This window comes from Galendromus occidentalis, unplaced genomic scaffold, assembly GCF_000255335.2.
Source record: "Galendromus occidentalis unplaced genomic scaffold, Mocc_1.1 scf7180000077475, whole genome shotgun sequence".
Lineage (NCBI taxonomy): Eukaryota > Metazoa > Arthropoda > Arachnida > Mesostigmata > Phytoseiidae > Galendromus > Galendromus occidentalis.
Window position 1 is genome coordinate 1230278 of NW_003805463.1, and position 13782 is coordinate 1244059.

At 52.7% G+C, this 13782-nt stretch overlaps 1 protein-coding gene across 1 annotated transcript; it reads left to right on the plus strand.

The window, feature by feature from the left end:
- Positions 1–468: 468 nt before the first annotated feature.
- On the plus strand, positions 469–5170 carry LOC100909311 (EH domain-containing protein 3). The gene is made up of 11 exons (XM_003744825.2): positions 469–540; positions 1865–1941; positions 2031–2187; positions 2336–2574; positions 2767–2905; positions 3004–3091; positions 3186–3280; positions 3390–3516; positions 3607–3726; positions 3993–4355; positions 4513–5170. Exons 2-11 carry the CDS (start codon positions 1875–1877, stop codon positions 4720–4722), a joined length of 1605 nt encoding a protein of 534 aa, XP_003744873.1. The 5' UTR covers positions 469–540; positions 1865–1874; the 3' UTR covers positions 4723–5170.
- Positions 5171–13782: the final 8612 nt, after the last annotated feature.

A 13782-nucleotide genomic window follows, 5' to 3' on the forward strand; every position in this document is an offset into this window, starting at 1 on the left:
CGAATATTGTAGCGCGGAGCTCGTTCCGTATTCCGAAAGCTGAGGCTGAGAGTCATTTTCAGATTTTTCATTGATTTCACGGCAAAAGCGACGAGCCGGCTCTTACACAGAACTGCTCGCGGGATTTCCGATAATCCAAGAAGCATGCATGACGGAAGTAAGGCAGATCAAGTCGAGTGCTTGGCTGTCTTCGGACGATATTGGAGAAGTGCGTCCACCCACCTGATTCGCTTGTCTCCCTGCTCGTCCGTCATGCAACAAATCCCTTTTTTGGTGTTTGGCAATCAGGAGCTACATACGCCAAACACGGCTCGGTAGAAAATCTCATCGTGCGACCGCCGACCTAGCACGAGGGATCAGTCCTCAATTCCCTAATCCAACCCAATCTTTGATATCAGGGCGAGAGTCCCGAAGGGAAAGGGGTATTTGTTTGCACAAGCGCCTAGTCCAGTTGTCGAACTTGGAATTCCCCCGGGACTCCACGTCGTTCCCAAGTGGTGCATACGTGTTACCAACTCCCGAGCTGAGAGCGCTGCGTCTGTGAGTCCAGTTGAATTTCTTTCGGGGGAGAAGATTCCGTATACATGTCCGGAATCAATGGGGCGTAGCCGGGGAGCGTATTCTTGCCTGAGCCACGGTCGAGGAACGAACACAGCCATCCCCGAGGGTGCTCACTCGAGTGGGATCTGGTTGATAAGGAGCTCCGGAGTTAAACCCGTGCTCACGGCGCTGCCGGATCATTCGATGCGCAGGAAGTAAATGCAGAAGTCCGGCTCCCGTCGGGGAGCCGTGTGATCAAGCCTGGAAGGGCTTGATCGCTCCGTCGCTCATGCACGAGTGACGCCACCCATACGTCACAGGAGCACTTATGCGCTGGACGATCGTCCGCAGCAAGAGATGGCGGAGCGACGCCGCTCACACACCGGGTCCAATCTGATGGGTGGAATGAGCGGTCTCCGGCTTCGATCCCGCAACATAAAGTAGTCCGCGGGAGAGAGATTGCATTTACCGGAGACTGCTGGTTCACCTTCACGCTCAGCCCAAGCGAGAAGTTTCTCGGCGATGGGCAGCTAGAACAACGGTTTGAGTTTGTTGGAGAGTCCTGGAGAGCTGGACCTTGACTTTGTGGGATCAGCGAGAACTTTCCAGCCGCGGGCGACTCCGAGCCGCTCTTATTTTGAAAATTATCGCAATGATACCAATGCTGATTATTGACGATCCTTGAGCAACGTCAATTCTCAGCATTGGTATACAGAGAAGGATGGGATAGATGTCCAAACAGAACACGCTGGTTTTCGGGGTTCAAGTCTCTGGGAATCGAGAACTATGCATTCCGGTGCCTCTCGACACTTTCAAAATCGGTTTCTGCGATATCCTTAGCGGATCTCGAAATAAGTTAGTGCCTAGGTGTTTGGGTGAACTATGAAACCCTCCTGAGGGGCTATGACTGTTTCAGTCCGAATGACAACCGTGATTAGATCTGAGTCTGAATAGCCATCATTCGGCACTCTCGCTCTCCAACCGCGGGTCAGCATGCGAAGTTTGAGGTGGGCGACTCATAGCCGAAGGATGATCGCTCTACGGCAATATTCGAGCTCTATGTGTTCTGACTGGAGGCTGCTCACGGTGCTATGGATGCTCCGCAGACCTAGATCAACTCATCTACATAGCTATGTGGGCGAGAAAGAGAGTTTGCAGGGTTCCGCAAAACTATAGAGCTTATTTTTGCGCGTCACCATCTGGACCCTTCAGTCTCTTCCCGGAGCAAAGCAAGGAAACCTCACGATCAGATACCGCTCCCATCAGTCGATGAATTCAGCTTACGAGTGAATAGGATTTCCTCTCATTCCTTCTCTGTTTCCAGACATTCCATAATGCCCAGCCGGAAAAAGAAGAGTGCATCGACGCCGACTTTCGAACGCTACACGACCGTGGTAGAAGGTCAGTTCTGACCAGGGGCTGTGTCTGCGCAGCGTCAAACGATTTTCCAGCGAATCGTCCGTGTGACTCAATCTCGTATCTCTTCGTAGGCTTGAAAGCAATATATAATGAGAAGATCCTGCCCCTCGAGGAGCAGTACCTCTTCCACGAGTTCTGTACGCCGAAGCTTCAAGACTCTGACTTCGATGCTAAACCGACGGTGCTTCTAATTGGCCAATACTCTACCGGAAAAACGACTTTCATCAAGTAAGTTCACCGGATTCCCACTGCGGGCGGATATCCATCAAGGTTCCAAACAGAACACTCGCGATCCTCGTGATCTACTGCGGCCTTATATATCGATCCAACTGATATCGCTACGGGAGGCCATACTTAGCAGAGTATCGTTTTACAGATACTTGATCGACGACGATTTTCCCGGGGACCTCGTCGGACCGGAACCCACCACTGATCGCTTCATCGCTCTCATGAATGGACCCCAGGATGGCGTCATTCCAGGACACGCCGTCGTCGTAGACAACTCGAAGCCGTTCATGTCTTTGGGAGATTTCGGCAGCGCCTTCTTACAGCGATTCCAAATATCTCTCAAGGATTCCCCCGTCTTACGCTCCTTGACGATTGTTGACTCACCGGGTGAGTGAATCAAGAGTTCGACTTCCCCAGAACTCCGTCGGGGTTTTTCTTCGCCGGATATTGCACGCAGCCAGCTTTCCGAGCCGAGCATACGAAGGAGCTCGCTTCTGCTGCATGAGCGTTCGTTCCCGGCATTCCGGGCGGAAGCCTTCCCATCAGAAACAGTGATCGCTCCCGTTAATTTGATTTCAGGAATACTCTCGGGGGAGAAACAGCGTGTAGACCGGGGCTACAACTTCACTGAAGTGTTGAAGTGGTTTGCTGCCCGGGTAGATCGCATCATTTTGCTTTTCGATGCTCACAAACTCGATATTTCGGATGAATTTCGAAGGTAAGGGCCTATGGATTCGGGAGCTCGTAATCCCTAGCAAGGTCGCCGCGCACATCCCTCGATGACGAAATGATGATTTCACTTTCGGCCCGTTTCAGATCGATCGAAGTTCTCCGGGGGCACGATGAAAAGATCCGCATCGTTCTGAATAAAGCCGACATGATAGACCAGCAGGCTCTGATGCGGGTGAGGGGAGTTCGTTGGAGTAGGACATATCCGTTGTCTACATAGGGTCCGAACGAGTTCCTCAATCTGACTTCAACTCAAAACTATTGCGCAGGTTTACGGCGCGCTGATGTGGTCGCTCGGGAAGATTCTGCTCACCCCTGAAGTCGTTCGCGTTTATATCGGCACTTTCTGGGACGAAGCGCTCAAGTAAAGCATCTGATATCACACTGAAACCCGAGATAAAACGATGACATATGCTCAAGAGCAAGACACTTTCGCAATCCGAAACTCTCACTTACCGCAATCCCTTTTGCAGGAACGATGATCTGCGGAAACTCTTCGAAGCCGAGGAATGTGATCTCTTCCGTGAAATCGGCGAATTACCTTGCACAGTGGCTTGGCGAAAGCTCAATGACCTTTTGAAGCGAGCACGACAGGCGAAGGTGAGCTCATCGTTCCAAGCTCGTTACGATGAATGGAACCCATTTCTAACTCAACGTAATCACACCTAAGCCGTTCATTCACCACTTAAGGTAAACGCTTACATTGTCGATGCCTTGAACGAGAAATACAACACATCGATGTTTAGACACGAGACCGAGAAGAAAAAGATAATCAAGAGCCTACCACTGATATTCGCTCAAATTCAGAAAGTGAGTTCTTCTGATATTTTGCACGTGACTGGTAGCTAAGCTGTCTGTCAGCGTCTCGCGAACCCGGATTCCTTTGAGTCTGGCCTTTAAGTCACTGGAGTAAACCTGATTCGAGATCTGAATATGATTTTGTTGAGACTGGGGGAATTGATCTGTGGACCTTGCGGCTGCCGGGCCTCGCAGCACGAGCAGCTCGAGCACGCCGGCCTCAGAGGAGCTTCCTTGGCCCACTTTGCTACGAGACCTAAATCTCTCGTCTCCGTCAGAAACAAAACTTTGCAAAAGGAGACTTCCCCGACGTGGATGACTTACGACAGAAGCTGATGAACATCGATTGGAGTCTCCTCAAGGGCCTCAACAAGAAGCTCGTTGAGGGGGTCGATGATGTTCTTCTGACGCGAATTCCATCGCTCGTGAAAATGCTCCAAAGTGAACAAGAGACCGAAGCTTCTCAGCAGCGAATTCGCGGTGGCAAATTCGACAGATCCATTTTCGAAAACGGCCGAGGTGAGGGGGCCGATAAGGGATCTCTAGAAAATGGTTGGGTCGTCGAGAAACATCGCTACTTGGGAGACTTCGAGAAGCTCAAGGACGACACGAACAAAGTTTGCGGCGCAGTGGCGAAACAGGTGAGTCGACAATCCCGTTCTCGATGCGGATAGTGTTACGCTATTCGCTACAACTTGGAATTTTCTTATTGAAATAGATTCGAATAGAAAATCATGAGATCCACTTTGTGAGAAAGTCTTGGAGGAAAATAATTGATTGAGTTCCCCCTCATCTCAGCAAATGGTCAAATCGAATCTCCCCAATTCGATACTGGGGAAAATTTGGAGGCTGGCCGATATCGACAGGGACGGTGCGCTCGACGAAGATGAATACTGCCTCGCGATGCACCTCGTCGGCGTCAGATTAGAAGGCTACAAGATCCCGAATGAGCTTCCCAGACATCTCCTACCGCCGCGGAGACGGGGATTCATATCCCTGGGGATTTGAGCCCGGATCCAGGAGGAGTTCCGCCTCTCACATGATTACTCAGCTCCGATCGAGAGCATGGTGAGCGATATAATCATGGGTCGATGTCAGCAAGGCGCACAAAGGATCGTGAAATTTGATTCAGTCGGAGCTCGCTCCTCCGAGCTGGCTCGGAACGGGAAGCTCGAGGACGAAGCTCGCAAGGGAACGTCTCACGCAAGCGTTATGAGGTCTGCAATTTTTCTGAAAACTTTTGGCGAACAGGATCAGCAGGAAGTGCTCACACGTCTTCGGGGGGGCTTCCGGTGGACGCCTCATCGTTCCTCATCACGTCCTCGCCGGGACACTCTCGGACGATTTAGGAGGAATAATAACGATGATAATAATTGCCGCTCGAGCGCTCCTGTTTGAAGAACAATCCAAGTGAATAATGGAAGGAAATGAAAGTGGAATAAATTTCGAGCATCAGCGGAAAGCCGTCCCATTCTCTCAAGTTGCTGCTGTGAGAGTTTGAAGAAAGTACTCCATTCGGAAACCGGGAACTATTCCCCACGTTCGGAAAAATTTACCGGAGACTTGCGAAGGTCTCCGCTTCGGTATCCGCTACGCCCAGAACCGTGGCGTCGATCCGAAAATCTCGATCCCAGTTGCGAGACTTGCGATTCGAGCGTTGCGGTCGCAGAAGCGGCGAGGATTTCGAAGTTGGCATACCTTTGTAGGCATTCGAGGATAATCGTGCTTCCTACTCCCAAAGTAATTATCGTTCAAGCGCGCGGGGAATGAACCCCGTGGAGCAGACGCAATGCAAAGGTGCGATTTCCCGGGAAGCAGAGCACCGGGACGAGTCTCAGACAGGTCACATCACAACATTGCTGTCTCATGTGAGAACCTCCCCGAGGATCGACCTGCGGAGCTTTTTTTCCGGAGTCCTCGGGATCCACGATCGTCAAATCATTTGTGAATGCTTTGATCACAGGCGGCAGATCGGAAACTCCATTGAGCTAGTACCAGCTGTATAACAAAAGCTGACGTTTCCAACCGCTGCATCGCAATTAATTATTCAACCAGATCGCTCACGCGGAGGGCTCAGTTGACATGTGACGTCAGGCGAACGCTTTAACGCGTACATCGCAACGAAAACTCCGGATGGCTTGCTCAACACGGTGCACCCAGATGTCGGAGCCAGCTCGGGCAGAGATTGCAGACGGTCGAATGCACTGATACGGCCCTTTGCAACATCAGACCTAGCCCGGCTGTGGACCAGATGCGGAGTTCCGATTCCCGCTGTCGTCATAATCAGCCACATCGATTAAACTCGACTGGGATCGAGCGGATGTCGACACTGACCCTACACTGCCCCGGCTTTTCCAAAACTTTCCCGGGCTGGATTCGGACAACGGTCCGCTCGCATAGATAAGCAGGAAAGATTTGTAAAAGATCCGCTGCGGGGAGGTCAATCGGAGGCCGCCCCGGGAGGTCAGTCAGAATAATCTCTGGACGGGGGAGCCATTGGAAACTTCTTCGGATTCGGAGGGAACGCGTTCGGAATCGGCGAGCGCTTTGTGAGTTTTTATGGACATTGCAAAGCGGCACGCTCCCCGTCATCCGGATGCGATGGAGTCGGGAGTCCGCACTTGCGAGCTCTATCGACTTTTTCCGCGAAACGTGGACGGTTCCAGTACGGAGACAGCTTGGGAGGAGCGATCGAAGGAGAAGACGAGAGTCTTTCCACGGAATGAGCACTCTATTTGAAGTCTCGACGACCCTGAAGCCGCTCTGAAATATTGATAAACCCATGCGAAGTTGCCTGGGCAGACGACTAGAGTGGACGAATCGTTAATCCCTAGTCGCGGACAGTTGAGCGAAAATAGGACTGTCTGATGCTGGCCGACTCGTACTCCCTGGCCCGTCTCACCGCGAGAGTATACGTACATTTCTGAAGGGAAGACCGTCGAGTTTCCTTCCGGGCTGTGACTTAATTCAAGTGTTTACCGTCACCCCCGCGATTCGAGCGCTCCCTGGTCGATCCCGCGTTGTCAAAGGCGCTTCGATGATTGCTTTTGCTGTGTCCTATGGCAGGAATCTATATATTTCGCTGCTGTGGATCGAGGCTGGCGCTCGAGATAAAGCTTGCACTCAAGGTCGACGTCAAGCTTGGATTAAAATAATTCAACGGTGACTGAGTTTCGAGTGACGCGTCCGTAGTATCTCTCGAATCGTCTTGAACCGGTCGAATGTCCATCCCGATGCAACACCTGAGCCATTGAATTATCGCAGCTCTTTGGTCGACGATTCCCGATGGAGAGTCTCGCTAAGCTCAGCTTAATGGAATCACTGGCGAATGCAATTGCGCATTTCGGCGAGGATGATGACCCAGGTGAACATAAGCACATGCTCCGGAGGTGAACATAAGCACATGCTCCGGAGATGATCCACTCTTCCGGAACGTTTTTTTCATCTCTTTTCATGGTTGACTCCAGGACGAGTTTCAGCTATTTGGCTCGCGTGCCACGCACTCTGGAATCGGCGAAGCGCGAGTGAGCAATTGATGCGATCTCGTGGTACAGCCCACCGCAGAAAGCGTAGATAAAGACTGACTCTTTCTGTCCGAGAGCTGAGAAGTTTCGCTGATGAATCTCGAGCATTCCTTCGCACTCGCGAGAGGAATGTGAGTCCGTTACATGGGAGTAATAGTATTTCTAGCAGTCATCGCCGTTGACTCTAAACGCCCAGCGTGAGCTTTCCCAGGCAGCCCTCCAACGTTTGGAGTCTATCGAGACCTCTTCATCTCACTGAGTCTTCACAGCATTCGCTCAATTGACTCACAATCGCGGGAACAGTGGTGCGGCCAGATTTCCGATTCTCCACACCTCCACATGACTCCTCTGTTTCTCGGCAGAGATTCGAGCGAGCAGATTGAACCCTGGTATTTCTTGACCAGTCTGCAGAACTAGGGAAGACACGGGTAAACTTCGAGACTTCCATTCGACTTCTTTGCCACCCAGAGCGCGTCCTTGCTGAGCTCTGTCAGTCCTACATTCTCTCCTTCCTCTTCAGAGGACGGATAGAGCAGCCCGGAGGCCCCGAGCTCGGCCCAAGATATGCTGATTTGCTTTTGGGAACGCTCCCCGACGGTAGCCGCGCTGGTTCGTGACCAACGCCGAATAAGTTCACGTTACAGCTTTCGGCCCTCTGACAAGATTCAGCACGTCGCGCGCCTCTGTCCCATTCACAGTCGGACAAGACTCCAACTTTTGCTCCACTCTCGCTCTCCTGGGCGGGCGCGTTGCGGTCTACGGTCTCGTATCGGAGAGTGTTCCGACCATTGATAATTCCCTGCGAAATTAGAGACTCGTGTAAGGGAGCTCAGAATCCGCGGAATCCGGAAATGAGCTCTGCGGCTAGGGCCAGCATTCGGAAATCCGATGCCGGCAGGGATTACAGTAAATCGGATTGAGATGTACTCGATGCGTGAGGCGCTTCGATCTCGTTCCAGGCTCGAGAATGAGATGAGGAGCAGGATCATGAAACAGGGATGAAGCCGACCTAAGAGACCTAGAGGGAGCCCGCTTTCCGAGGCCATACGATCAGAGATAATGGAGTTCGGATGAAATCAACGCTGTCTAGCATGCGGGCCGGTATGTTCCCCGTTGTCTGTTCATCCGAGGCGACGGCAACCAGCGGCGTGATGATGGCTCTGAGAGGGGATGATCCTTTTGTGAGGCCCGGGAGTTTCGCGCCCGTTAGTCGAAAATTATTTTCTGCCGCTCTGTGGCGGAACGAGTTGATTCTGAAGTCCTGCTCATTCGTTCACTTTCATTGCTCTCCGACCCGATTCATCCGTCAAAATGAAGCCTGCAGCCACTGCTCCTCCAGACCCTCAATTGGGCGAGCCGAAGCGGAGGAGGAAAAGCCATTCCCGGTCGGGCGTTCAACTTCACTTAGCGCTTCCCGTTCTTTCAAAAACTGCCTGTCGAGAATGACATCCAGTGTTTATTGTTGGGAAGGGAATCCCTGGGGGTTATACGGGAAAAGTCCGTGGAAACTACTCGTGGATCGACATACCCGTCTCTATTCCGAGCCCAATCCATTCCGGACAGCTCGATTCTCGCTAGTGGCGGGTTTGGGTTCCTCCGGAAGTTCGGCGGGGTTCCGAATGCGTCTACTTAGGAGCGATCTTATTTCTGAGTGAGTCTCCTCCGATGGATCCGTTTAGATATTCTGCTCAATTAGACATTCCTCGCAGGAGAACTTCATTTGTCTCGTCCTCGTCGTCCGCGGACGGGGATATGATCGTTCGATCGAGTTCCCAAGCTGAAGAGGTTTTCGAAGGGAAGCGGTTCGAAGTCTAGCGACATCCGCTCAGACGATACGTCGAGCTACTAGACTCGAACCAGGTCCCGGGTTCGCGACAGGACCTATTGAAATTCACACACTTCTTGAAGGTTGGCCGCCCGCAGAGCGAGAGGATTATTTGTCAAGTCCCTTCACATATCAAAAACTGCAGGAAGCGGGTCATACGCAGTCCGCTGCCAACCGGAAATCATCGCTAGAAGCTCGTAAATACTTCAGAGACGACAAACTCTTATCTTCACCGCGACGTCGTCGTCGGCTCCGCGGAGGCTTCAAACTTCGGCGCAACCGTTCATCCATCAAGGCACGGTCTGCTCGGCTGAGCGATCGCCCTTCCAGTCGTTGCTTCATCCGTCTGCCAATCCAAGTTTGGACTCGCAGGGGCTTGTCGCGAGCACGCGATTGTTTCGGACGTTTTCCGATTCGCTCGGTCGACAAACAGCGCTGACCGGTATTCATTCACAGGAGAAATAATTACTCGCGGATCGAGCAGCATCGGTTACGGCGCCGGTCGTTGCCGCGCGGCGCCCCCCCCCGGATGGATGAATGGAATCTGTGGATGACAAGAAACCATCATCTCCGAGCTCTTTGCTCGCGGCAAACCTATAAATCTGAGTGCACACGCTCCGGAGCTCCCACTTCAGCTACCACAGACGATGTTTCTCTTTCGTACTTCACTTCGGATGTTTTCGGCTGAGGCGGCGACAACCATGCGAGTAGATAGATCAGGAAACACGTCAGATCTGTTCGGAGTCTCGCGCAAATCCCGGATCATGATGTCTCGGAAGAATTTCGATCGGGCGATTGTAAATCGCGCGATGACTTTCCGGACGAGGCCTCAGAAGCCACATTCCAAAGTTTCCACCTCGAGTTTCTTCCCCAAAACGGAATATTCTTCTTTTTCGAATATTTGTCGATTCATGGGCGAGCGGCTCCCTCTAGAGAATTTCCTCGGCCCTACGACTTCAGAGCCCATCGACTCGGAAGGCTCGGCTCTAGCCTTTGATCCAGGTATGATTAGGGGTTCGCTTATCAGATAATGAGTCTATATGCCTCGAGAACGAAGGGCTCAGGACATTCGGAGAAATAGACTCGTGCCGGAACGAAGGGGAAAATCGAAAGGAAGAACTTTCTCGCCTCCTCGGCTGGACTCCGTTCCGAGCGTGGGGCCGGACCGGCTGATCGAGCCGGTATCGGATCCCGACGGAAGAGGAAAGCGAAGCGGACGTCTCAGCCGCAGAACAGGAAGACTGACTTCATTCATTATAAGTTTTTTCAGCACTTGCTTAGTCTGCCTCGGCGGCGGAACTGACTCAGTGAGTGAAGTCGTCGTCGCCGACATCTTATTCGTTGGCTAGTTGGCTGGTTGGTTGATTATTAGTTCGCCCTTGTGCGGCCGAATAACTAAGTGAGGGTCTGACGTACAGCGGGCCCGGAGCGAAGAGCATCACTTAGCGAATTACATCAACATACATATCTGAGCACTCACTGATTCGCGGGCGGGTCGAGCTGCGACCCAAACTTTCTTTCTTCTTTATTGAATTTGAATTGAGCCTAGGATCGATATTCACGTGAGCGGCGTAGGTGCACCGACGGCGACAGGGGAATGCGGGAGCTCGCTCCGATAAATTGGCTCAGATTCGGATTCGATTGATAATCAATGTTGAAGTCCGAAGAATGATGACCATCGAAAGCCTACCGTTAAATCACCGAATCCGTATGATGACCGCGTAGATCCCGAACAGAGCTGTGCGCCGCGCCCCGAGATCGCCGGCGATCGCCGCCGCCGAGCTCTGAGCTCCGCCGCCGCCGCCGAGCTCTGAGCACGGCGTCCTGCGGCGGAACGGCGCGCCGTCATGATCCCCATGGTTAATAGTCAAGAGCCCTTTTAAAAGATTTCGGAAGACTTTCGGAGTGAATCGAGGGAATACAGAAGAAAATGTTCATCAAAGTCAAAGAAAGAGAACCTGGGCCGAGCTCGATGCGCTCGCTCGATGATGAGAATCGTAGACGACACCTTATCTCATCCGAGAATCGAGACAATTCATATGTTTTTCTGTCGACTCCTCGCCGCTCATCAAGAGACAAAATGGGGATGACGAGCCTGCCGTCTTGTCCTTTCATACACGATAATCGAGAGTTCTTGCGGAATAAGTGACTTGAGAATAAATGAACCTAACTTGTGCTCGCTCTTCGATTCCTACTTTCGCCATTCCGAAGCTTACTCCCTCTCTGGTGCCTTAGCTCACTCCTTGGAATCTACTTTCCCTATGGAGCTCGCTCTGGGAAGGAGGGAACCGCGGCGCGCCGTGAGTCTCACTTCCGCTGAAGAACGCCGCGGCGTCCGCCGCCGCCATCTCTTTTTTCGCCTGTCGCCGCCGCCGCGAAAAATCAGATGGCGCACAGCACTGATCCCGAATCATGATACTGGTATATTCCGAGAGAAGATCCCGATCGTCTGTACCCTCCATTTTCGCTCATCCACCTCTGGTCCCCGCGGAAATCTCTTCTACCAGCTTGGGCGCATGAACTAGTACTTGAATCGTTTTCGACCGGCCCCTACGACATAGTACCTTTCATTCCTCATTTATCCTCGGCATCGATGGCTTCGCATTGCCGAGAAGATTCTCGTTCATTAAGACGGCCGGAGGTGATCTTTCCACAGCATCAGCGCGGTCAGGGGTCTTCCAACAAGCAGCCCCGAGCCCTACTCGACGCGTGGGGCTCTCAAGACTTCTCCTTGCAGCATCACACGGCAGATGTGTCCCTGCCTAAACACTCGGACATTGTGCGCATACATACTCGTGTGTGTATAAGTTGAGCGTGAGTTCTTGGGCGTGTCCGCCGTGTCGAGAACAAGGCGGCAAGTTGCAGCTGCATCAGCAACTCCTTGCGATGTCGTACAACAGCCACGTCCTTAGATCCTCCGAGGAGGAACGAACCGTCACACTTTTCGGGGACACTCTCCGATTTCACTGACGACGCTACGATCTCTGCTGGGCCCTGGAACCGGTCAGGTATCTTCGAAAAAGATTCCATAGAAAGGTCGAGTAAGCATTCCCACGTCGGATACGCGATCGCGCGGACCCCGGGTTTCGAATTCGAATCGAGCGACGCTTTTCCTGCGAAGTCGACACCTCGCCGGCGGTGTGAGGCTCGTTTTTACTTTCTTTGATTGATGCGGAAATGAGATTGCGAATGAACGGTATCGGAGCCTCTCTCTCCGTGGGATACTCATGACTCTGGGGAATCCGCGGCCTCCGGACGCATCCTCTCCTGCATATCTTGAACTCAGCTAGAGAATGCAGGAGCTCTCTTTTTTTCGAGCCTGGTGGGATATGGGGGAATAAACACTTGATATCCATCAGTGGCTATTCTATAGCCAACCGCAGATTCAAAGCCAGCGCTGTCAGCGGTGCCCCGACCGATCGATTCCGATCTCTCAGCACAAGAAGCCACTTATTCAGGCAGACAGTTCACTCCTTGAGCCATATATCTCATGGCCAAACCTCGGTCCAAGAATGCTTCTCTCGCTTGCTCTTGTTCGTGAGATTTTCCACGAGGCCTCGCCGAAGGAATTCGATTTCCCCAATCCGGAGGCTCAGGGATGGGCCTGACTTGCCCTCGACATCGAAGTGAGACAACGCCCCGGCAGGATTGCTCGGAAAATCGCGAAGGACCAGAGGAAGCTGCAACCAGGTCATCCGAAGCGTTCTGCTCTCTGAGGATGCTCGCGCGGCGATAACGCGGCAGGCCCGGAGCAAACTCCAAGCTCAGAGATTCGTTGTCTTTTCTGCGATCCGATGGAGCATCTACGGAGGGGGGGGGGGTCGCTTTCGCTGGAATCTGGGAGACCCTAATGTTTCTGAGCCAGGAGCTCCTTATCCGACCGTCGTTTCTCGCGGAGCGAGATTCAGCTCCCAGGGCAACCTCCGATCCAGTCGATCGAGGCCAGAAAAGAAACCAGGAAGCTTGTGAAATCAACATTTCCATCCTCCGGAACTCTCAAGTATCGCTCCCATCACGCGGTTCCAGGAAGACCTGTCTTATTCCTGAGGTGCGTCCTGGAGGTTCTGTCATATCTCTCAATTAGGACTTTCTTCGAAGACGACTCGGGTGTCGCATGATCGTTGCCATTCCCCCTCCCAGCCCCCCCCGTCCGCCCGAAGCGGTGAATATCTTCGGCGACATTGTCGAGGAACATCGCTTGCGTCTCGAATCTCGATAGGGAAATTGGATCGATATGAGAGTGGATGAACAGGATTGACATTGACTCTGGTCTATACTCGATGACACGGAAAGGGACACCCCATCGATCGTTTTTCGGTTGATTGAGGTAAGCTATTGCGCCATAGATGGTCGCAACGGTATTCCGCCGACGGTGGTCAGTCATCCGTGGATAGCGGCGCTCCCTTCGTCATCCGCGATCGAGACGTGGGATCCCGACTTGGGATCCTCGTAAAGGAGTGATGGTGTCGGTCGAGAACTGTTAGATCGCACTAGGACGATCGGGACGGTGCTCATTTTGATTTTTTCCTTTTTTCCATAGGAATTCGATGTTGGTCGTCCGGCTGCTGCCGATGCCGGTGGATGGACGATGCGATCAGGCTCTCCGCCGTTCCGCGGTGCCTTCACTGCCAACTTCGCTGCTGCTGCTGCCGCGGGTGGTCGCGGTGGCGGCGGCGGTGGTGATGTTGGAGGAGCTTTTCCTTTTCCGAGAGTAGGAGG

What these genes read in the sequence shown, in the direction of transcription:
- LOC100909311 (XM_003744825.2), top strand. Translation starts at nt 1,875, where the DNA reads ATGCCCAGCCGGAAAAAGAAGAGTGCATCGACGCCGACTTTCGAACGC. An exon ending in CTACACGACCGTGGTAGAAG is followed by an intron (nt 1,942 to 2,030) that starts GTCAGTTCTGAC and finishes ATCTCTTCGTAG; the next exon opens with GCTTGAAAGCAATATATAAT. An exon ending in GGAAAAACGACTTTCATCAA is followed by an intron (nt 2,188 to 2,335) that starts GTAAGTTCACCG and finishes ATCGTTTTACAG; the next exon opens with ATACTTGATCGACGACGATT.